Genomic DNA, 23,986 nt, shown 5'->3' with positions numbered 1-23,986 from the left:
ATGAAATTCCAATTTCATTTTATGAGGCAAAGAAGACATTATGCTCATTAGGAAAATATGTTATATGGGACATAGGAAGTTCTTGCCTAATACGCATAAACTTCGGACTTGGAAGAAGGCATTCAATGGTAAACAAGAGTTTGAAGAGGCTCCTGAGCCATTGAATGGGATCCAAGTACTTGAGAAGATGTCTAAAATTGTGTTCAAGTTAGGGAAGCCCAAAGTTCGTACACCTACAAAGATGAAACGTAGTCGCAAGGCCAAGGTTGTGGAAGAGCCAAAAGGGTGTTATAAAAAGAAATTTGTTTTCTTTGAACTTGAATATTGGCCTTTCTTACTTATACGTCATAATTTAGATGTTATGCACATAGAGAAAAATGTATGTGATAGTTTGATTGGCACTTTGTTGAATATTCCTGGGAAAACTAAGGATGGAATTAAGGCTAGACAAGACTTGGTTGCAATGGGTATAAGGGATGAATTGACTCCAAAACCAGATAAGAGACGAACATATTTACCTCCTGCAGCTTACACTCTTACTAAAGAGGAAAGAATGGAAATTTGCAGATGTTTGTTTAATATAAAAGTTCCAGACGGATATTCCTCAAATATAAGGTCATTGGTAGACATGAAAAGTTGTATTCTGACTGGCATGAAATCTCACGATTGTCATATTCTAATGCAACATTTGCTACCAGTGGCCATTCGATCTGTGTTGCCTAGGAGAGTTCGAGATGTAATCACAAGGTTATGCTTGTTTTTCAAGTCACTGTGTTGTAAGGTGATTGATCCGCTAAAGTTACCTAAGTTAAGAGATGAAATTGTTGAGGTATTGTGTGAGTTGGAGAAATATTTCCCGCCGGCATTTTTTGATATAATGATCCATTTGACAGTTCACTTGGTTAGAGAACTAAGATATTGTGGCCCAGTTTATTTAAGATGGATGTATCCATTTGAGCGATATATGAAGATTCTTAAGGGGTATGTTAGGAATAGAAGTCGGTCGGAAGGATGCATCGTCGAATGTTATATTGCAGAAGAGGCAGTTGAATTTTGTTCTGAATACATGACTGGTGTACAGAAAATTGGGTTAAATGATGTTGAAAATGTTGAGATTCAGAGTCGTCGTGGTAGCGTTGTATGCACAGTAAGGAGTGAAGGACATCTTACTCCTGTTGAATACAATGAGTATGGTCAACTAGTGGGTGGATCTAGAAGTAATGTTTCATCACAGCTTGGATCAGTTGTTCGAGCAACTGTGTCCATCAACATTAACAGTTGGAAAGATGTTAGTGTGGTGGATAAAAATAAAATATGGGACACAATGAAGGTATATTTTTATTAATTATATTTCATTTAATGTTTTTAAAATATATATTATTTTGATAATATGCTTCTTATTACTTTCAAACTTGCAGAAAACTTATGATTTGGACCCCAAACAAAAGCAACAGATGTTGAAGGATGCGGGAAAGTACTTCCGAAATTGGAAGACTAATCTTACTAGGGTACACGTTTACGACGCTTTGAAAAAATACCCAAATGAGTTCCCGCCAGCTTTGCCATTTGGATTTGAGAATGTCATAACTCCGGATGAATGGTTAGCGTTTGTGAACTCAAGATTAACTCCCGAGTGGCAAAGAAAGAGAGAGGAGATGCAAAATTATCGAGCACTGAATAAATACAATCACAACCTCTCTAGAGGAGGCTATGTGCGTATTGAAGAGATGTTAATGGAACAAAGTGGGAAAAGTCTGACTGAACTTGATAGGGCAGATTTATGGAGCATGGGTCGTCGGAATGCAAAAGGAGAGCTAATTGGAGAGGCCTCTGAGATTCAAAAAAATATTGTAAGTGCTCATATTTAATAATGTTGATATGTCAAATTATTAGCTTATATATATAACTTTCTGTGAATATTGTTTCACAGGATCATTACCGGCAACTCCAAGCTGAGGGTAAATGGGCACCTGATGGCCCTGATGATGTGCTGACGAGGGCGTTGGGCACTCCTGAGCCTCGAGGACGTGTTAGGGCTAGAGGACACGGTGTGTCCCGCTCAGTATATTGGAATACTCCAACACCTACCTCAACGAAAAATAAATCAAAAGCCTCTTCTTCGAATGACGACATTAGAAAGGAATTTGAAGAAAGATTTCGAAAACAAGAAGAAGAGCATCGTCAACAAGCACAACGCCTAGAAGAGCGCCTTCAACAACAAGATGAGCTCTTGAGAAAATTATTGGCCCAACAGAGCGGGTCAGGATCTAACGTTGGAGTCCCACCAGCGCCATCATCATACTATGTGCCCGACCCACCAGTGCCACCAGCGCAGGCGTCCTACTATACTCCGGACCCAGTAGTGCCTCAAGCAGAACACCACATTGTTGCACTACAACCGCTTTTGCAAGAGGTAATTAAACTTTCTTGAATATTCTGAAACCAAATAAATTTCTTTACTGCTTCAACATGATTATTTGTATATAATATGTTTCTTATGCAGGGCCGAGCATGCCAATTAGCAATTGGTTCGGTTTCAAACATTGTTGCATCAGGTACACTCATTGAAAGAGAGGCAGGCAACAACTTCCAAGTTATGATTACGAGTGTTCTTAAGCCAACCTGTCCTCTCCCTTTTGCATATCCTGATTTGGACATGTACATAGTTGCTCAGGCCATTGGGACGCCAATAGCGTGGCCTAAGGATTTTGTCATTATATCTGAAGATGTAACTCATGAGGTGATGCCATGTTTTTACATAATTATCTTTACAATTCTATATTTGTTTGTAATTTTTTTAATTGTTGATATAATTGTATACAGACTCCCTCTACAAGTAGGACCAGATCACAACGACCAAGAGCTCCATCAACACAACAACCTCGAGAAAGAAGACGACAACAAACTCCTCCAACACAATTGGCCCAAACTCCATTGGAACGATTACAGAATATCGTATCTCATTGGGATGATGGCGAGTGTGTCAATCTAGGCATAGAGTCTGAAGTTTTTGATCAGGATATGTCTCACTGTTATATATTTAAGGATGACATACTTCAGTTTGCTCGAAAGGAGAAGATTGGACAAGCAGTACTCGTCAGCTACATGAGGTATATATCTGACAAATAAGTTTGTTCATTTAATTTTCTAATTTGATTTATTCATTCATATAACAATTTTTCATATTTTTGTATTAGGTTCATTTACAGATATGTGGTACAACAAGGTCGCCAAAATAAGTTTTTATTTGTCAATCCTAATATCGTCGCCACTCAAGGGAGTTCATTCGACGATCGTGTTCAGAATCTGTTCAGACGTTGCAATGACGTAAAATCAAAAGAACAAGTTATGCTTGTCCCGTGGAACCATGGGTAAGTTTAAAAACTTGTCATTTTTCCGACCCATATCAATAATTTCTTTGTTTAACATTTGAGCTATAATTTTTTTGTTTTTCTTATACAGTGAACATTGGATGTTGCTTATTTTGGCACCATATGCATATCATGTTTATTGTTGTGATCCGGTGAATTCAGAGCTAAATAACCGTGAGGAGATTGTATCAGTGATCGTCAGCGCTTTCAATCTTTTTTTCTCTATGAATCTTCCTGATGTCGAGATCCCTGATACTCTACGCATTAAGCAACCTCGGGTAAGTAACTTTAGCAGAGATTTTTGAACATTTATAATAATTAAGTAGAATAATATGTATGCATTTTTTAAAAAGTTTCAATTTAATAATAAATTACTCATATTTTTAAATAATTAGTGTCCACACCAACCGGACAATGTGGCATGTGGATACTACTTAATGAGGATGTTGAAGGATTTGATTGAGCATGCGAGTCCTGGGCATTACTTGAGAACGGTATTATTAATTAAAATTTACAAATTATTTTTGAAACTATAAATGTAATCAAATAATTAATTAATATATTTTACTTTATATTTCTTGCAGCTAACAAGCACATCATATACAGAGGCACAAATTGATGAGTTGCGACAAGAATGGGCGACATATATGTTGCCGATAATCCAAAGTTACCGACCTCGTTGATAGGTTTTTTTTTTTTAATTTTTTAACTCTTTCTTCATACACAATGCAATATTTGTTCATTTTAAATATTTCTAACAAATATTGTATTTCTTGTATATATCTAACAAATATATTTTTTTCTTCCAATTTAATTGATTATTAAATTAATTTAAATTTAGATTAAAATAATTTAAATTTAAATTAATATTATTTAAATTTAATTAATTATTAAATTAATTTAATAATATTAATATTAATTATTCAATTTAAATTAATAATATTAATTATAAATTTATTTAATTTATTTTTTTTAAATGTGGGAGACTTTCAATGTCTCCCATTAGGAGAGGTGGGAGACTTTCCACGTCTCCCAATGGGAGAGGTGGAAAGTCAACATTTGACTTTCCACCTCTCCCATTGGGAGACGTGGGAAGTCACTCACCTCTCCCAATGGGAGACGTGGGATGTCTCCTAGGGACTTCCCACGTCTCCCATTGGGAGAGGTGAGTGACTTCCCACGTCTCCCAATGGGAGAGGTGGAAAGTCAACGTTTGACTTTCCACCTCTCCCAGTGGGAGACGTGGGAAGTGAGGCACGTCTCCCAACGGGAGACGTGGGATATATACCTACAATGACCCTAGCAACAACGTCTCACTAAGTGGGAGACATTGTAGACTTCCAATGTCTCCCAATTAAAGTCATAAAACATCTATTTTGTTGTAGTGAATAATCACTCCTATAGTGTTTCCCCATATGTTTTAATTGACAATAACATAATTGCTTTGACGACAACATATATATCTATATAAATGCCTCATGCTATGCATATATATAAATATAAATATATACACACTAGGTAAACGCAACGTGCATGTTCGCTTAGTTTTATTTTAAAAAAATTTAATTATTTTTAAATTTTAAATTAATAAACAATGTCATATACTATAAAGAAATGACATAAATATATTAAAAAAATTAGACAAAACATATTTTTTTATAGTTTTGAAAAAAATGATAATTTTTAATTTATTTTTAAAAAATCGTTAAACCAAGAATCCATTAGATAGACATTTTTACATATAATTATATGATGCATTCTAATTTTAAAGTAAATTATTTGATGTTGTTTTTAGTTTGAAATTTAGTGTTCACAATAATTTAAATTTTGATGTTTTTTATGCTTTGATTTATATATTATATATGATGATTTTAGTTTTAAAATTATATATTTTTTAATTTTCTTTTAGAAAAAATATTCAATAGAATAAAATATTCAAAAATTCTAAAATAAAACTATGAATTTAAAAAGTTTGTTTGATCGAATTTTAATTATTTAATTTTAAAAAAATTTAAAGCCAACAAAAAGTTATATATAAATATATTATTTATTCAATAGATAAAGTAATTAAAATAAGTAATTTCTCATAAAAAAAATTAAACAACAAAATAAGAAATATGTATATTTATGTCTTATGTCACTATTACATATATGTTTCAATAAAAAAATACATTAAGTGACAAAATAAATAATTAATAAAAGAAAGAAAATAATCAATTTAAGCACATAAATATATTTCTTTTATAGTTTTGAAAATATAATTGATAGAATAATTTAAATACTTTAATATGTGATGAGAAATTATTATGGCTCGTTTTTTATTTTTGTTTACAATTGATTTACCTTATTTAGATGGTTTTATTACTTTTTATTTTTTAAATTTTATTTATCTTATTTAAATAACTTTAAAACTAACGATGTTAAAAAACAATACAAAAAATTGTTAAATCTAGTGGAAATTAATAATTTTCGTTAAAATCACATTTATAGTATATAAAGAATAATGATGTAACTCTATATTTATATAATCCTCTTTTGCTCTCATTTTTTTTTCCAATATGTTAAATTGTAATGTCAAAAAGGATAATTTTGATTGCTATCCATGATAAATTAATAATATTTTTTTTTGTACTTATAGCAAACTTTCTGCACGTTTTTAAAAAATTCTAAATAATATAGGTTGTGTTTGGTAAAATTTTTGTTTTTGAATTTTTTAAACACAAAAATGGAAATATTATTTTTATTTTTGTTTTTTATTTTTAAAAAATAAAAATATATTTGATAACTATTTTTGTTTTTTGTTTTTAAAAATAAAAAACAATAAATGTGTTTGATAACCTTTATTTTTATGTTTTGTTTAGCAATATAAAATAAGGTGGTGATTTGAAGAAGAGAAGAAAAAAAAACTAAAAGTTGAAAACAATTTAAAAAAATTTGAAAGTGAAAATTTTCTATTTTCAAAATTTAATAAATTTTGTTTAAAATTTAAAAAAATAAAACATTAAAATAGAGTTACCAAACACTATTTTATGTTTAATTATCAAATTTTTAATTAATTAAATAAAAAACTGTTTTTTTAATGATTACCAAACAGCACCATAGGATATCGAAAACAAATACTATTATGCTTGTAATATTATATTTAAACTCAGCTTTCGACACTATAAACTATTTAGAATTTCTAAAAAACGTGTGGAAGAATTGCGCTAACTACAGTGAATACTGTTATATAAAAAAAACTAAAGACATAACTTGTCAATGCGTGTGAACTAGAGCGTGTAGTACAATACTGATTCAGTACCATAGCTGTTCCCATATATAATTTTATTTTATATGTATATGTTATTTTTTAAACTTAATAGTTCATGATCAATTAAAATTTTGGTTTCAAAAAAGTGAAATATTTAGTCAAAATTGAGGGGTCGTTTGTGTTTAATTTTATAAATGTTAGAGCATCTTCAATGGAGTGCAAAAAAAGTGGTGCATTGTTATATTTAGCACATTTTAGTATGGTTGAACATTTAACCCGAAAAACTCGAACACTCGACTAACCCGACTGACCCGAGCCCACAATACCCGATTTTATCCAAAATCCGAAAATTTCAGGTGCACCTGAACCGATCCGAACATATTCGGGTTCGGGTTAAACCCGAAACCCGAAAGGGAACTCGAAATTATGTTTTTATAGATTTTTGTTTTATAATTTTTGTGTGAAATAAAGCACTTGTCTAACCAAAATGAATTCAACAATTATGCTTTTGAATGTTGGTATGTTGATGTAAATTATTTTATTTTGGTAAAAATACATGACAAAAGTTAAAAAAAAACTCAAAAAATGATATTTTTGTAAACAATGATGTCAAAGCCCATTCAAAGCCCGAACCCGACCTGACCCCACCTAAAACCTGAAATCCGAAAATACCCCAAATCTGAAAATGTATCAGACGGGTTCAGTACCATTTTCGTGCACCCGAACCCGACCAAACCCGAAAACCTGCCCGATTAGCAGTCCTACATTTTAGCAAATCTATCACTCCAATGATGTTCTAAAAAGTGTGTCAAATTTAGCACAAGATATAGCATGAGTCAAATTTAGCACAACAATAAATGTCACTCTTTTATTTACCATGTTGCCACAAATTTATTAATTAACAATTAATTACTACTTTTTTTACAATAAAAAATAAAAAAATATATTATTTTTTGTATATTATCAAATATTAAATGAATTGTTTACTCATTTTTTAGTTAATTTGCATCTTGTGTATTATAACACAATTATAAATATTGAGCCAAATATAGTATTAACTCATTTTTTGTGTCAAATTTAAAACAAAATTTATATCTTGCATTGGAGATAGTATTAACGTTTTTACTTTGGTTGATTATAAGTAGGATACAAGTGAGAGTGTTAATGTATTTTACGTTTATTTCAATAAAATCTTATATTTGTTTTCCTAGAATAAGACATTAAGAAAGTTGAAAGGTCGTGAATGTGATATGTAAGCAGCGCCTTCGAACTTAAAGACTTAATTACTATTTAAAAAAAATCTAATAAGGTGTATAATGTCATTGTAGGTTCGATTATCTTTTTTTATTCATATGTGAATAACATGCTGCTCATATGGGACATATATTGGTCTAGATCGACTATCAAATTAAGAAGCCACTACTTTATGCCACGGAAAAAGAAAATATTATTTTCTCCTTGAATTATTGTCCATATCAGCCATTTATTTTTAGGAATATATATATATATGTATGTATGTATGTATGTTTATAGAAATCAAGTGAAGAACATATGCTACTAGATTTGATCTTTATTATAATTTTGTGATAGAGTTTATAATATCTTTTTAGGATTTACTTTTCTATTTTATCAACAGATTTGGTCCTCATGTTGACAAATGTTCTTAAATTCTTTATTCTAAGTTGGTACGCAAAAGTGAATTATTTTTATGACCCTCAACTAATAATTTAATTAGGTCGGAGTTTTAAAGTTAGGTTTTAGCGTAGTTCTAATATTAATTTTCAAAAAATTTCAAAATATTAATTAATATCAATTATCCAATTCCACCTTCGGAGTCATGATATTTTATGTTGTGAACAAAAAGAATAATTATTTTTAAAAAATTAGCATATATTCGTATATGAATTTAATTTTGAAAAAAAAAAGTAACATACTATTATTAATAAAGCTCACTACATGAAGATGATTTTGAACTTAACTATGCTTGCCCTGGGAGAGGGTATTTTTTTTTGTTTCTACCAAAGACATTGGATTATCTCTAAAAGCACTCCCAATAGATGCTTTATTTTATATTTCAAAATACCTCATTAAAACACTATTTTTTCTATTTTATCTCACACTTTTACATTATATCATACAACAACCTCTCTATATTATTTAAATAATATATTTATAATAAACAAATTAATAAAATATTATATTATATATTTATTTAAATATAAATGTAATAGTCATTAAAAGTGTGTAAAAAAATATTAAATTATTTTTACATATCACTAACACCTAGGAGAGTTGTCTCTAGATGTAGAGATTTTTACATATCAAGATTGCCTTTAGTTATTTTAGCTCATAATTTACATTATCTATTGGAAGCTTATTTTGATATTTTTTAGCTAAATTTTAAAATTTGAGGTATAGTACATCTTCCATTGGGACTACTCTAATGAGCTAATGTTATATTTAGTTCAATTTTGACAATTATACTAGTGCATAAGATGCAAATTTAATTAAAAAATCAATAAAGTGATTTAATTTTTATTGAAAATATATAAAAGTTTATTGAATAAATAAAAAGTTGAAAAAATTCAATTAATAAAAAAAACATTAATTAGTGAAAAAAATGTAGCATTTATTGTGTGCTAAATTTGACACAATTTTTAGCATGTGTCAAATTTAGCACATCTTTTGTAACACCATTGAAGTTATTTTTTTTTAGATGTGCTAAAATATAACAATGTACCACTTTTATAACATTCCATTAAAAATGCTCTCATTATCTCTACCATACATTGAATGCCATGCTTTGTAATATTGTCGAAGTTAATTATTTTAAACCCAATAATTATAATCTTGGAAGTTCTTAAATGGCGTTACAGAGAGCATCTTACTATCAACTTGTTTGAGAGTGACTGTCATAATACTATTGGGGCTATTCGACACTGGAGAAATGGTTTTGTAGATGATATTATTATTGGGGATATTCAACATTATATGTACATTTGCTAAGTTGGTTCATGTTACTTTATTTCCCGTGAGAGAAACGTAGTCCATTATTCGATAAAAAATAGTGTACAAGACGATTATTGTCATTTATCTTATGATATAATTGAACGATGTGTTACACACAAAATTAACGAGGATTATTGATTCTTAAGAATGAATGAAATTCTTCTTTCAAAAAAAGAAAATTAATATTTTTGGATTTAAATTCACATCTTTTAAAAATCGTATCACTTGTAAGTCTTGAGAACAACATTTTGTTAGTTCTCGCTAATGAAGATGATGTTTTTGCTTTTTCCGTGTCCAAATTTTAGAATATGGAATAAACTCTTTTTTTTCCGTGTTCAAGGGACCCTTGTTACTTTTTCTCTCTCTTAAAGTGTTGTGTAGTTTAAAAGGAAACCTTATTTTACCCTTGTATATTAGTTCAAACTAAGGCTCAAAAGAGAAACTTATTTGCACTTTCAAAATTATAGTACTTAATAATTAATACTTTGGTGACTCAAAATTTGTTGGGTGCAACTACCAATAAATGACACAAATTTGAAATGTCAATGATTTAAATGCTATGGAAAAAAAAAACACAAAAGATCTTCTTTTGTGGATTGCGGATGTGTGTGTAGGGATGGCAAAACTACCCGGTGGATCGGGGCGGAGCCCCAGTCCAACAGGGTCACTCCTGATTCGGATATAAGCGGGGCAAAAATAGGACGGGTCGATATTTGACCTAACCTGCTAGCAATTGAAGCGGGTCAGATCATGACTCTACTCGGTTATTGTTGTTGTTTTTTTTTAATAAATTAAAAAAAAAACTAATTACTACCATATTTAGGGTGATTCACAATACAAATATATATATATAAATAAGACAAAGTATATTTAAGAGAAATAGATGAGAAAATTGATGTTTTTCTTTGAGGTACATTAAATTTTATTTTATTTTTGTATGCAAAACCATTTATAAAAAAAGTTAGGCAGCTCATTTCTATCTAGTATGGCAAATTCTTTTGCCATTTATTTTTATATTGTAATATTTTTTTAAAAAAAAAAAATTAGTCTTTCTTTTATTAAAGAAAAAGAAAAAAAAAACTTACCGGGTCGGGTTTGACCCGCCCATCACATCTGGGGTGGGTCTGACCCGACCTGCATCAGTAGCCTTAACGGGGTGGGACGGGCCGAGGCAGGAACTTAGCAGGTCGGGGAAGATCTTTAACAGAGTGAGGCTAACCCGCCCCATTTACATCCCTATATGTGACAATGTGAAAAGTGAAGTTCTAAAAGGAGTGTTCATAATTTAAAAATAAATAAATACATGTTTTAAGCATCTTTCTCAAGTAGCTTGAAATAAAAAATAATTATATATCAAGATACGGGCCGTTTATATATATATATATATATATATATATTTAATGAGTAGTCAATTATCTTAGATTTAGGAACCACACATGTGAACAGCTGGTGAGACGAATTCATATGCAATAGAGTGAAACTATTTGACACCCTAAGGTGACTAACACCACACAAGGTGGCACCTCATAATTGGTTAGCGATACATCATAATACTTATTAAATTCAAATATATGGGACCCAATATTAAATTGCATCAATAGCGATACGTCATCTTCTTATAGTGTTGGACACTGCTGGTGTTCCTTAATAATTCTCTATGCAATATACTCTTTATAATTAGGCCCTCAAACCAAACCTCAAACTTCCATTTTGCTTAATTGCTACGAATCACTTTTCAAGTGGGTACTTAAATCTAAGTTTGCTTGTAATGAAATATGATCACTCCAAAGATTTATAGCTCGACCACCCACCTTTACAAACTTAATATTTAACCTTTATAATGCATTCTAAAAAAAAATTATATGTAACAGTGGCTCTTCAAAAACACACACAAAAAAAAAAAACATGTTAAAATTTGAATTGAAATGACCATTATTCTATGCAATGTGAAGGTCTACAAGCTGGCAGCCCCATCAAGCTTGGGTGGAGGCCTAACCTGTACGATTGCAGGTCAGCCCAACTTAGGCCTACTCTTTAAGTGTTTACAAAATGTTTTACGCAAAAGTAATAACAAAAATACCAAATTTATTTTTAAAACTACCGGATTGTTTCTCAGAAACAACGTTTTTTTTTTTATTATTTCTTATGTTTTTTTATATTATTAATCATAATATGTTCTAATATGATATTATAAGATGACTTGTGACCTCAATTAAAAAAAATTATATTGGTTTTTTCTTTTGTAACGGTGTTATTAATTTTACTATTTTGATTTATTAATTAATGGTTTTTTTAAGTTTCAGGTTTTTTTTTTTTAAATGATGAATACAATACATGATGAAAAGAATGTTTAATTAAGTAAAAAAGCCAAAATTTGGTAAATTTGAAAAAATTTCTATAAATACGGTGAGATGAAATAATATACGGTAAGAGGAAAATAATATATATTACACAGTAGGCAAAATCTAACTAGAGTAGTTAAATATTCTCCTTTTGTATGTTTTTTTTTGTCATTTTTCTCACTTAATTTAGTATTATAATTGATTTATTAAAATTATTTTATTATTCAAAATTAATTAATATTAATATAAAGAATAAAATAAAGCATATACTTTTATATCAATATAAATTCATAATTAATTATTAAAATCAAACATGATAAAGTATAAAATATAATTACTGATGAATGTCATATTTTGAAAAGATTTGTAAAAACACATCCATTTAACTTTACCTTTACATTTTTGTCACAAATTATTGGCTATATAATTTCTAATAATTTTTGTTAGAAATTATTGGATGAATTTTGGTGAAAGGATTATAGAATTGTTGTTTCTAGCATTTTGAAATTTCATTATTGGTTATAAAATTTTAAGAGAAAATTACATAAAATACGTCAAGTTAAAAAAATTCGCTTTATACGAGAAATCAAATAAATTACAAAATTATGGTGGTTGTCAGTATGTGGAGCCTTGTTCTCTTAGTTAACTAGATGATATCCTCTTGTGAAGTAGATTTTGTAATTTAGAATAACATTTTTATTTGGTCAAATCAATTTTTATACATATATTTATTGTCAAATCACTGATATACTACATTATTTATTTAATATATTTTTTCCAAATCATTTTTTTTTATTGAAAAAAAGTGAAATCAATTTAAATATTTTAAAATTATTACTAACTTTATTTAATTTATTTATTTTCAATTTACGCAGACAATATTAATTATTTTTCATAAATTTTTGTAACATATATTAATAGTAGTAGGATAGATAGTGATAAAATATATTATATTTTTTTAAAATCAGATCTAGTCAAATCTCAACATTCGATGTTAAATTAAAATCTTAATCTAGTGCAAATTTCAAGCTTTGTTGCAAGAATATATTTTAAAGTGAAAAATTAGTTTTGTAAATTTTTGTAACAATCATGTTAAATAAATTTATAAATATTTATGTAAATGTTAGTTACAAAAATAAACTTCTTGATTGTGAAATTAGATTTTCAAACTGTTGTTATAAAAATATAAAACTTGTTTACAAAATTATTGTAATTCACTACTTTGTAATTGCATTTTTATATAAATATAAATAATAAAGTGTTTGATAAATCATGAATATCTTAAATTTACATTTTTAACTTGTATAATATAAATTTGATGGACGTGTAATTTTTTTGCACAATATTATAACATATGGAAAAATATAATATTTTTATGTAAATTTTGTTTACGATTTCTTAACTATAAATTATTTTTGTAAATGTTAGTTACAAAAATATATTTCCTAGTTATGAAACTAAATTTGTAAACTATTGTTACAAAATAAAAAAAATTAGTTACGAATTTGTTCATAAGTTTTATGTAAAAAAAAATACAATTCTAAAATTAACTTTTCTAAATCTTATTTACAAACATGTAACAAATATTTACAATTTGTAATGGATATTTACAAATTTGTAAACATTGATCACAAAAAATTGTATTTTACCGCATTTATTTATGATTTTGCCACTCCATATTTACATTTTTCTCAGTCCGTGTTTTTATCCAAAAATTTTGTAGTTTTGTAATGCACAATATTTTTTGTATTTTTTTTTAACTTTTAGTGTATTTTTGTAGATTTTCCTAAAAAAAAATTGGTGTTTGACAACTTAGGAATCAGATTATGAGTGACCATAATCGTCACTTTCAAAAATATGAAATTATTCTAATAAATACTTTAAAATAAAATCATTTTGGCACCAAAAAAAAAAAAACCACTCCTAATAAGTCCTAATTATATTCAACATTTTGCTTTGTTGATCCTAGGTGCAATTATTATTCTAAAAAGAAAACGAGAGAACACTATTCTTTTTTGTTTACAATTCGATAAGATCACTCGAGTTTCATTCCCTTCTTTTTACTTCTCCTTTTTTTGTTCAGTCTAAGGGTTTGGTGGAGACTTGTCCTCATTGAGAGAGAAAACTTCGATAAATTGTTGTGTATGAACCTTATAGCTGGTGATGATTTAAAGGTGAAGATTAGTGACATATATAGTTGTTCTTGGGAAACTTATGGGTCACAAAAGGGTCTTTAAGACGCTTCTCAAGAGCATTCTGGTGGACATTTGGCAAACAGAGAAGAGAAGAGACATGGTGTGTAAATGTTTGTTTTTATCTCATTATGAAAATTGTGTCAACAATTGTTTTCCTTTATCACTAGAGTTTGATATATTTATTTAAAGTTGTTATTCCCTTTCTGGAAAGATTTGTGTCTATAAATAGTCATCTTCTGCTATCGTTTTTTAAGTGCTTATTTTTCACAGATCTCATATTGGCACTTTGGCGTGTTCTTAGTTTGTAATAGAGAATCAAGAGATTGTTCTTTGATGAGGTAGTGAAACGCTACCCTGGATGCTTAGAATAGATTTCAAGAAACATCTTGAGAGGAGCTCAAGATTGAAAGCTAAAGGGAGTTAACATTTTCAATGGAGGGATTCTATCCATGAGGATTTCTGAGTGAGATGCACAAGATTGTGGAGATCTTTCCTTTGAAGGAGGTTACTTATACTACAAGAATGGAAAATAAATTTAAAAGGAATCGAGTTTTAAGTATTAATATTTAATTGTTCATAGTGATTTGTTTCAAGTGGACAAAGTCCTATAGATTAGGTTGAGAGTAATCTCATCCAACCATATAAAAATGGTGGTGCATTTTTCTTAGTTTGTTTCATTTTGATTCTTAAGAATTCAATCTTAATTGAAATGAATCTAAAGATGTTCAAACTTGGTGAACATAGCAAACCAACTTTCATGGTGGATGAAAGATCTTGGTGAGGGATTCCACTTCACTTTCAGAGAGATCTTGTAGTAGAAACTTGGAAAAACATTTGACGTAGCTGTATTTGTGGGTTCAAGCTTATAGCTTGCAAACTCTTTGTTATCCTCCAAAAACATTTCGTTGCTTGCCCATAAGGTTGAAATCCTTATTAGGGAGGCTAAAGATGAAGTGATTTGCAAGGGAAATAATACATATCATATTCTCAGATCATATTATGGTGATACTACAAGAACTAGGATTTTTCGGGACGCATTTTGCAAAACATATTTTTTGTGACGTTTTTCACCAAATGCGTTGCGAAAGGTCTTAAACAATTTTTTTTGGAGATATGTACATTTCACAATATCTTTAAGCGTCTTTAAACGATGTGAAATGATGATATAAATTTTACAACAAAATTTTAGAGTTTTACAACGCGTTACAAAACCTATCGCGAAATGTCTATTGAAAACTTTTTGACGATGCAAATAAGGGTCACCAAAAGTTTGGACTATAATATAAATATTGTTAAAAATGTTTATAAATTTAATTTTCTTAAAAAACAATATAAATATTTATAATTTTTAAGAAATATTGCTATTTAGGCAAATAATTTTTTATAACTTACTAATCTATAATATTATTAATAATTTTTTTTATATGTTACTATTTAAGTAATAAATAAATTTTTGAATAAAATTATTAATTTTAAATTTTATAAATATATATATATATTTATATATATATATATATATATCTTTATAAATGGAATAGGTTTTTTTTTCTTTTTTGTGTGTGACCCAAGTTTTTCTAACTAGGGAATGACCCTCTCTAGATTCAATTCAAATTTGGTACGCTCCATTAACCTCTGTCTTAGTTGGCAACAAAAGCTCTCATCTATCAGCCGAAAGGGAAACCAATCCAAGCCCTGGGCACGGGCACGGGCCAGGCCTACGCCTAGGGCCTCCAATTAAAAAGTTTAATTTTTTTAAGAATATTATTATTTTTCTATGCAAAATGGCTCCTAATTAAAAAAATATATACTAATTTACATATAATATTTTATAAAAGTGGAATTTACATGGAATATGAGAATTTTTTCAAAAATTTAATAAAAATGGTATTTTAAATATTGTACATTTTATATGGCATTTTCTGTTTTTTTTTTTTACATTTTTGAGGGTTTTTTTTTTTCCATATTTCTGTAATAATTTAGTATTAATTCCATTGTATGAAATTTTAGTAATTAGTTTTGGAAATTTTGTGAGGATATTATAGTAATTTTGATTATAATTTTCTTTTAATTTATCAAACAAATTTTATATAACGCCTTTTTATATTATATATTTTTAACATAGATATAATATTTTTTATTATTTATGTTTTGAAATAGTTTATATATATTTTTTAAAAATATAAGGATATAGTGAATCTTTGTGTCTGCCATGCAAGGTGCTTGAGTGAATTGTAACGGGTTATTATAAGATTTGAAGAAAAAAAAACATATCATAATAAAACCACTAAAGAAGAAGAAGAAGAAAGATGTGGTAATCGGTTACTCCTATCAAAATAACAAAGTAAATGGTAACTAGTTACCAAGCTAGATCTAGAAATAAAAAATTAGTTAAAAAAAAAAAAACAGATATGAAAAGAAGAAGAAGAAGAAGGTAACTAGTTACCCCTATCAAAATAACAATTGAATGTTAAGTGGTTACTTTGTCATATCTTACATCTGATAAGCAAATCAATTATATAAAAAAAAACAACAACAACAAAATCATATTTTAAAAACAAGCATGAAGTAGGTAACTGGTATCTGGGGAAAAAAAATTAGATATAAAAAAAAAACAATCAAATATGAAAACAACCTTTATGAAGAAGAAGAAGAAGAAGAAAGAAACTTGAAGAAGGTAATCGGTTACTTAGTTAGGTCTAAAAAGTTAAAATAAGATATGAACAAAAAAACGTAAACTCGTCATGATGGTAACTTGTTACAGCTATGTCTAAAAGAAACAGAGATCTGAAAACAAAACCAAATCGTCATAGTAATTGGTTACTTAGCCAGAATAACAAAAAAAAATCAGATCTGAAAACAAAACAAAATCGTCATAGTAACTGGTTACTTAGCCAGACTAACAAAAAAAACAAATATAAAATCAAAACTAAATATGACAATTGCAGAAGAAGAAGAAGAAGAAGAAGAAGACAATGCTTATCAGTTCTAAAAAGAAATCAAACAAACAAAAAACTAGATCTACCCATTGTAGAAGAAGAAGAAGAGGAAGAACGACAATGTTATCTCGTGACAGAGAGGGGCCGACGAACCACCATTGTAGAAGGAGAAGAAGAACAATATACACAGGTGAGAGTATTTTAAGGTAATTGATTTCTAACTTTATGGACATTCCATATTTATTTTTTTTTTCTCAGCTTATTACCATATTTTGTGCAATTATTTTTTCCCCATAAATATAAAAACTCTGTTTATTTTTCTCTTAAATTTCTCTTTATAAACTTATACTATACTTTGCATTCAGCACCAACCCATTGAAAATAATATCCATTCTTGCTTCACAATGAAGAATATACCTCCATTATGGAGAACACTCATAGGCTGAGACAAGAAACATAGGATGGTCAATAAGAAAGAATGGCAAGGGCATGCATAGGCGGACCTAGCTAGGGCATAGGCACCAGCTGAAAACAAAAATTATATATATAAGTGTTTGAATTTTATTTTATTTTTGTTAAAAATAGTAAACAAACAAATGCGACCCACCTAATTTGAACCTGGGTCCTTAAAGAAAGTGTGATTCACTTTTGCCATCCCACCAATTTCTTTCTTTAAAATAAGTAATTAAAACTAATATTTAATTATATGTAAACATTTTCCTAACACTAAAATAAAAAGAATTACAAAGTCCCACATTATTTTTGGAGTTAAAGTTTATCTAATTTTCATCTATATAATCATCAAATTCCGTTTTAGCTTATCAAAAATAATTCTTTGAAACTTTTATAGTTTTAAGATGTGTAGTTTTTATTTTTTTTTAATTGATTTTAAATTATTATAATAATCTAAAAAAATTGTAGTAGAAGAATTATTGGGATTCACTCATCACTTGAAGAAGAGAAATATCTTCAGGTATGTATGTGTAATTATATAAAAATAATATTGTTTCTCTATATTTATTTGATATTTTTATCAATATAAATTTGTATTTATGAATACAAATTATGTAAGAAATGTATGTGTGTGTGTGATTGTTCATAAAATAAAAAATTCTTATAATTATTTGCTATTTTCATCAATATAAACGTGTAATTTATAAATACAAATTATGTAAAAAAATTGTTCTAGATTTACTTGATAATTTTATTGACATAAATGTGTAATTACATGTTTGCATAAGAATACAAATTATATATAAAAATTTGTGCTATATTTATTTGATATTTCTAATTATTATAAATGTGTGTACTTGCATATATAACATGCATATGAATAAAAATTATATAAATTTGATATTTTATAGTTATATTTGACACAGATATGGAAAAATATTATAAAAGAGCTTCAAATGTGTCACATTTTCTTGAGGTGGAGGTAGACAATTCAAAAAGACAAAAAATTTCAATTATATCACATTTTCCTGAAGTAGATTTTGACAATTCAAAAAGAAATTGTACTTCAAGTTCAATTGATATGACTAATCTTCCTACCGATCCTGGGTTGCGACCACCAATTTCCAATTACCACCCAAATATTCAAGATGAAATCCGTAGACATTATCTACAGCAAGGGCCTTGTCAACCAAGAAGTCATGAATTTCCTAAGAAATTCTATGAAGCAAAGGAACGTCGATTCAACATTGCATGGTTTGATCAATTTTCTACTTGGTTGGAATATAGCATAAGTAAGAATTCTGCATTTTTTCTGTGCTGCTATCTTTTTAAATCAAGCATTGGAAAACAAGCTGGTGGCAACACATTTGTTAGTAAGGATTTTTCAAATTGGAAGAAAATGAGCCTACTCGAAGCCCATGTTGGAAATCACAACAGTAGTCATTACAAGTGTTACGAAAAATGTGAAGCTTTAATGGATGGAAAACAACAATTTGAACACATTTTTTTAAAGAAGAACATCAAAGATCGAATAGGTTACCGTGTTCGATTAATTGCTTCAGTTGATTGTATTTGCTTTCTTGTATGACAAGGTCTTGCATTTCGTGGTCATGATGAGTCCCAAGAGTCTAATAATCAAGGTAACTTTCTTGAACTTCTAATGTTTCTTACTAATCATAACGAGGAAGTTAGAGTTGTTACTTTAAAAAATGATCCTGAGAATCTTAAACTGACTTCACCAAAGATTCAGAAGGACATTGTAAACGCTTGTGCAATGGATTCAATTAATGTTATTATTAGAGATATGAGAGATGTTATTTTTTCTATTTTAGTTGATGAATCTCGTGATGTATCCATAAAGGAACAAATGGTCGTAATGTGTCGTTATGTGGACAAGAGAGGGTGTGTGATTGAGATATTCATCAATATTGAACATGTTCCTAATACCATTGCAATCTTACTTAAGATAGCAATTGATAAGTTGTTTTCAAAGCATGGGTTGAGCATATCCAAATTACGAGGTCAAGGGTATGATGGAGCTAGTAACATATGTGGAGAGTTTATTGATTTGAAAAGTATTATCATGAAGGAGAATGAATGTGCTTTTTTTGTCCAATATTTTGCTCATCAACTACAATTATCACTCCTGGGTGTGGCAAAGAAACATGATTTAATAGGTATTTTCTTTTTTATTCATGTTCTACTAGTACTTGTTTCATATTTATATATATATATATAACGATTTATATTTTTATGAAAAAATAGGTACTTTTCTCACCGTAGTGTCTAATGTGGTGAATGTTGTTGGAGCCTCATCTAAGCGTCTCGTGACTTTCTACGGGAACAGCAAGTTCTCAAAGTCATTGAAGCTTTAAAAGGTGGAGAACTTTTGAGTGGAAGAGGCCAAAATCAGGAAAGTGGAATTAAGCGTCCATGTGATACACGTTGGGGATCACACTTTCATACTTTGGTAAGCTTTACTATCATGTTTTCGTCTATTATTGATGTGCTTGAGGAAATTACAAATGATAAATTGAATAGTGAGCAAAAATATGAAGCATCTATTATGTTACAAATGGTGCAAACATATGATTTTGTCTTTAGCTTGCATTTGGTGATGAATATTCTTGGGATCACAAATGAATTGTCACAAGTCTTACAAAAAGGTGATCAATATATTGTGAATGCAATGGATTTAGTCAAAATATGCAAGAAACAACTACTAATGACGAGAGACAATGGATGGGATTCTTTAGTAGAAGAAGTTTCTAATTTTCGTATGAAGTTCAATATTGATGTTCTTGATATGAATCATATGTATTGTCCTCAAGGGAAATCACGATGCAAGGCTACAAAGCTTACAAATTTTCACTATTTCTGTGTTGATTCTTTCAATACAGTGATAGATTTACAGCTACAAGAGCTAAATAGTCATTTTAATGAGGCTAATACTGAGTTGCTACTTTGTTTAGCGTGCTTATCTCCAACTAATTCATTTTCTGCTTTTGACAAGGGAAAGTTAATCCATCTTGCTCAGCTTTATCCATGTGATTTTTCTACAATGGATATAAAGGTACTAGAATATCAACTTCAAACCTATGTTGATGATATGCGTTCTTATGTCAAGTTTTCAGGTTTGAAAGGGATGGTTGATCTTTCTAAGAAACTAGTTGAGACAAAAAAGGATAAGGTATATCCATTGGTTTATTTGCTTATTAAATTGGCATTAACGCTTCCAGTTGCAACAACTTCGGTAGAAAGAGCATTCTCTGCAATGAACATTGTGAAGTATCAAATACGCAACAAAATGGGAGATCAATGGCTGAATGATAGCCTTATTGTGTATCTTGAGAATGATGTATTCAATGCTATTGATAATGAGTCTATTATCCATTGTTTTCAAAACATGAAATCCCGTCGTGGACAACTTTAAATGTACAAGCTGAAAAATTAATTTATTATGCTAAAATTTCATGACAATGTATACTATTTTTAAGTAATGCTTGAGATTTCTTGATAGCCGTTACTCGTAAAAATTAATCTCCAAAATTTAATTAATTTTTTAGCATATTATATTATTTGTTTTGAAAAAAAATTGTGTCCCTTTAACCAATTCTTGGGTCCGCCACTGAGGGCAGGAGGAGATCACCTCAGGCGAAGTTCAAGAGGTCATCCACATCCAAACAATTTCCGGTAATGATGAACAATATCATAGTCATAGATATTGCTCATTCAAATGCTAGTTATTATTACTATCTTTTTTTTTTTTTTTTTGTTATTATGGTAGAGAATATGAATTTTGTAAATGATGGCACAAACTTTTTATTTATCAATTTACATATTTATAGATTACAAAGAGAAGAGATGAGAAATCATTATCCTAAGCTGATAAGGAAGCAATTTAAACTAGTAATTACTTAAAAATAAGTACAAATAATTAAGAAGATAATTACAAGTTCGTTAAGAAAATCACATATTTAATGTAATGATATCTCTTCATTTTCTCTATTTTTTAATTATCTCTATCGCGTCCCTGCCAAATGAACAATCAAGAGAAGAGTCCAATCTTGATCTTGAAAGACAGCAGTCGTTGGTTTTATCGACGATGACAATAACATACATGGATACAAAAATAGAGTTGCAAGGAGATGTAAATGTCTGAGATGCCTACATATGTGACTAAATGTATACTTGCTATTCTAAAATTTGACCCACATTAAAGTGATCTAACCAAGGTTAAGTAATGAGCTATAAGCGCATATAATAAAGTATGTGTAGAAACATAAAAGTGAAAATTTGATTTTATGATCATTGAGGACAATGTTGATTTTTAAGTTTGGGGAAGAGTGTGTCTTATCTTGTGTCCCTTGCCATTTTTATATTTGCATTTATATATTAAAAAAATTGAAAAAAAAAGTGTATATGCAAAAAAAAGAGTGCACCCCTAGAAATGAAAAAAATATATTTATAAAAAAGGAGAAAAAAAAAGTTTACAAATTGTATAAATATAGTTAAAAGCAAGTTTGGGAGTGTAGCTTCTTAGAAAACAAAATTGTTATGTTTTATTTTGCATCTTTGTTTCTTTGTTCTTAATAAAGAATAATGGCAAGAGAGATATTCAAATTGTATGAGAAATTCTTTTGGGGAAATGATTGTAAGCATTTACTTGGTCTTAGGAAAATTAAAGTGTTTTTAGGGTGATTTGAGCCAAAAATAACGTATTTAACCACCTTTACTTAAGCCTTACATTACAAACTTGATAAAGTCATTTTGATATTTGGTTTAGTGTTTGTCTACATTAGTGGAGAGGGAATTATTAAGTCAATTTATGGAGACAATTATTAGGATTTGAGATCAAAGTCTAGTTTGTTTTGGGTGAGAATTGAGAATGTTTGGGAAGATGTATGTGCACACTTTAAGGAGAAACGCTCAATTCTTGGTTTGATAACATCATTAACATTTGAGGAATTTGGTTGAAAGCATTTGCCATCATTCATCATATTTTTAATAAATTTCGAAGAGCATTTCCCTTGTTAAGCATAATACTAAGTAAACATTTCCTCTCTTTTGTGTTTCTTTTGTGGTGTTTAGCTTTTGTGTGTGTGTGTCTTGTTTTGAGTTAATTTTTCTTGTGCTTGTCTTTTCTTCTTTCTAGATTTATCACTCAAAGACGAACAATGTCATAAGTTTGGGGGTGTGATAACTCTTGAACAAAAAGTTATTTTTATACTTTAAAGCTTATAAATGTAGAATTAGGAAGAGTGATGCTTGCTTATTGTTGTTATTTTTAGTTAATTTCTCTCAATTTTTGTGTTGTTAGCGAGTTTATTGTGTTTTTGTGTTTTTTAAGAGTTGAAAGTATGAAAACAATGATTTTATGTGTGAATTGTCTAAAGAGAAAGAGGAGAAGCAAATTGGAATCTAAGTTGTCTTTTTGTGCTGAAAATGCAGGCTTTGCTATAGCATGAGAAATTTTGCTAGAGCATTTTTATGAGGATTCAAGTGGAGTATTTTAGCATGTGAAGGAAATCCACTTGCCACTTCATTAATTGAACTGGAAAAAAATGCTGAGGTGGCGAAACCAGAGGCATTAATCAGTATTTTAGATCATTTTCAAGGGAGGAAGGAAAAGAAGGAAGTTCCCGTGTGAAAAATAAAAGGGACAATGTTGTCTTTGTCATCTAATTTGGGTAACATAGCATCATTAAAAGAGAAGGCCAACCACCATTAGATACAACCAGCTGCCATTGTAGAGAGAGGAAGACAAAAAATGAAGAAAAAGAAGAAGAAGAAATTACAAGCTTGAGGAGGGGAATTCAAGGAAGAAAATGAAGAGGATGAAGACAAGATTATTGATTCGTCATCTTTGGCTTGTTTTCTCATCTTTAATCTCATTTAAGTTTGTAATTTCTTTAATTTTTTCTATTTAATACCCATGGGTAGTTTTGATTTTGGATTTGTGCTCTTGAATTTAGTCATGAACTAAATCTTTTGAGACTTGAATTATTAATGAACCCTATGTCTTAGTGCTTAAATTTCTAGCACTTTAGTTTAGCAAAAATTCTCATTGCTCATTCAAGTGTGATTAATGGTTAATTCTTGTTGTTGTTTGATCATCAATGGCAAGATAATAAGTTATATTTGTTGCTGGAAAGTTTGAATATAATGGATGAACTTGAATGACACATGATTATAATCTTTGTTAGGTTATGTTTAATGAATAACATTGGAATATGTTATTTGCCTTGTGTAATTATTGAGAATTGAAGGTTAAAATTGTATTCTTAAACTTGATTTGGCATAGGAATATGTTTAATTATGTGAAGATGAATATCATGAGATTTGGGAAAGTTCTATGAACTTGTGTTGAATTCATGTTAACTCTGAGACTTTTGTTAAATATTGCTGCAGCAACGGTACATGTTACTTG

General features: G+C 29.0%; 2 protein-coding genes across 2 annotated transcripts; both read left to right on the top strand.

Moving 5' to 3' along the window:
* The first annotated feature begins 18,484 nt into the window (after positions 1–18,484).
* On the top strand, positions 18,485–19,931 carry LOC133806648 (uncharacterized). Its single transcript, XM_062244744.1, has 3 exons — positions 18,485–18,992; positions 19,149–19,733; positions 19,822–19,931. Exons 1-3 carry the CDS (start codon positions 18,485–18,487, stop codon positions 19,929–19,931), a joined length of 1,203 nt encoding a protein of 400 aa, XP_062100728.1.
* Positions 19,932–20,041: 110 nt separating this feature from the next.
* Positions 20,042–20,989, top strand: LOC133806647 (uncharacterized). The gene has a single exon (XM_062244743.1). It carries the CDS (start codon positions 20,042–20,044, stop codon positions 20,987–20,989), a length of 948 nt encoding a protein of 315 aa, XP_062100727.1.
* The last annotated feature ends 2,997 nt before the right edge of the window (positions 20,990–23,986 follow it).

The sequence above is a fragment of the Humulus lupulus genome, chromosome X (assembly GCF_963169125.1).
Source record: "Humulus lupulus chromosome X, drHumLupu1.1, whole genome shotgun sequence".
In the NCBI taxonomy this organism is placed as follows: Eukaryota; Viridiplantae; Streptophyta; class Magnoliopsida; order Rosales; family Cannabaceae; genus Humulus; species Humulus lupulus.
This window is presented reverse-complemented; position numbering and strand designations above follow the sequence as displayed.

Coding starts and splice junctions, on each gene's coding strand:
- LOC133806648 (XM_062244744.1), top strand. CDS start 18,485: ATGGAAAAATATTATAAAAGAGCTTCAAATGTGTCACATTTTCTTGAG. Junction 18,993..19,148: donor CCATGTTGGAAATCACAACA/GTAGTCATTACA, acceptor TTGTATGACAAG/GTCTTGCATTTCGTGGTCAT. Junction 19,734..19,821: donor AAAGAAACATGATTTAATAG/GTATTTTCTTTT, acceptor ATGAAAAAATAG/GTACTTTTCTCACCGTAGTG.
- LOC133806647 (XM_062244743.1), top strand. CDS start 20,042: ATGTTTTCGTCTATTATTGATGTGCTTGAGGAAATTACAAATGATAAA.